The sequence below is a fragment of the Limulus polyphemus genome, unplaced genomic scaffold (assembly GCF_000517525.1).
Source record: "Limulus polyphemus unplaced genomic scaffold, Limulus_polyphemus-2.1.2 Scaffold821, whole genome shotgun sequence".
Taxonomy (NCBI): Eukaryota; Metazoa; Arthropoda; class Merostomata; order Xiphosura; family Limulidae; genus Limulus; species Limulus polyphemus.
In genome coordinates, this window is record NW_013666431.1 from 306,411 (window position 1) to 308,194 (window position 1,784).

The following is a 1,784-nucleotide window of genomic DNA, read 5'->3' on the forward strand; positions in this document are numbered from 1 at the left end:
TTTTTTTTTTTTTTTTATCATCGAGTCGTGAGCCGTGAACACTCGGATTCACAGTCTGAACACGCTAACGACATGGCCACACCTGACCAATTTGTAAAAGATAAAATTGTGCTGATTCGAAATACTGACGTTGCCTATAAACATTAAAAAATAACAACCTTATTTGATTGTCATCATTTTGATGATGAACGAGTAGAGCTAAGCCAAATGGGGTTTATCTAAGCCACTTTTTTTCCCTTTAATAGTTTTAGAATAAAAATAAAAGAAGGAAAGTCATAGAATATTTCTGTTAGAAGTGACATGGATTCCCCCCCCCCTTTTTTTTGAGGTTGTAGAACTCCACACTTGCATTTAACTCTATATAACATTCCTCCTAGATGTTCTAATGGGGAAAAATTATCTTAATCACTGCTTCTAACATTCTTCTAATAAAAATTGAAATGATTTTGGTTACAAACTGAATGCTATTTTTATTTACGATATGAACATTTAGACGCGGATGGTTTTAAACATTTTAGAATTTTGTAAGAACGTTATACTTTTGCTTTGGGGGTTTCCACAAGGACAATTTTGTCACAGTTTTATACTTTTACTTTGAGACATTTCAACAAGGGCAGTTTTATAACAATTTCTATTTTTACTTGGGTGGGGTCATAGAGAGAGAGTAAGAATCCTCTGGCATCTAGCAACTAATAAACATGAATGATCCAGACGGCTGGGAGAAGCTTAATTATGTTAAAAAGCAACTAAATATATTTTGATTTTTCAATAATAAATATATTTCTATTAAGAATTGTTTTCAATCATCTAATCATTAAATACATAAGAGAATTCAAGATTCATAATATAATAGTCAAACTCTGCAGGAAGGTGAACTTAAAATTGGTCATGTACACTGATGTGCTTTAATCTCCACGAAGTGTAAACGACTTTAAAATGGCGGATCGTTTTAATGCCAACAAAACTCTTTCAACAATCAAAAAACACAAAACAAGAAAATTCCCACAAAGTATGAATGCAACTGCAGTAAGTATTTGAGGTCATAGAAAAAAAATCAAAGTCACATTTCAAGAGTTCAGATCACAGAATAAGCGTTTGGGGTCACAGAACAAAAAAAAAACAAAACTATCGTATTTTAGTTTTAATGCTTTCCAAAGATAGTCAAAATATTTACTAAAATATCAGACACGTTGTACGGTAAGGTGTGAAACAGTAAAATAACTCCAAATGAGTTAGCTGTTTTTATTTTGATAAAAAAAAAGTTTTAAACGATAATGTCATTGGCCATTTTGGTTTTATGGTAATATTAGTTGTAAATCGTCAACATAAGCTGTATTTTACGAGGTCAAGGTGAAAATGATATTAATCTAACAGTGCAAATGCTTCATTTTGTGCAACTGCAATTAATAGTCATTCGTCTTCTGTACCTGAACTCAGCTGGACAATTCAAGTTTAATTTCTGAGTACATCAGTTGCAGCTCTATTAAGAACAATATACATTAAAATAAGAACATTACCGTTTGTGATCTTTATAAGGCATGGGAGTATTAAAAGTTTACGTGAAGGAAGTGTGGAAATTGTCACACAAAGTTCTGAACAAACAAAATTACTTACCTCTGTAAGCTTTGCCAAGCAAGTCGCTCGAGCACCACTTGTAGCAATGCTTTTCCCAAACTTCAAAGCCCAGTATTTCACCCTGTGAAGAAAAAAGGCAAGAAACGATGAACATAAATTTACAACAGTAGTCTAAGTTGCTAATGACATGAAATATATATATATATATA

General features: G+C 32.1%; 1 protein-coding gene across 1 annotated transcript in view; it reads right to left on the minus strand.

The window, feature by feature from the left end:
• LOC106460714 (voltage-dependent calcium channel subunit alpha-2/delta-3-like) overlaps positions 1-1,784 on the minus strand; it is a 214,017-nt gene that overhangs the window by 137,455 nt on the left and 74,778 nt on the right. The window contains exon 2 of the mRNA XM_022387493.1: positions 1,615-1,696. Coding sequence (XP_022243201.1) covers positions 1,615-1,696 — 82 coding nt within the window. The remainder of the gene's footprint in view (positions 1-1,614; positions 1,697-1,784) is intronic.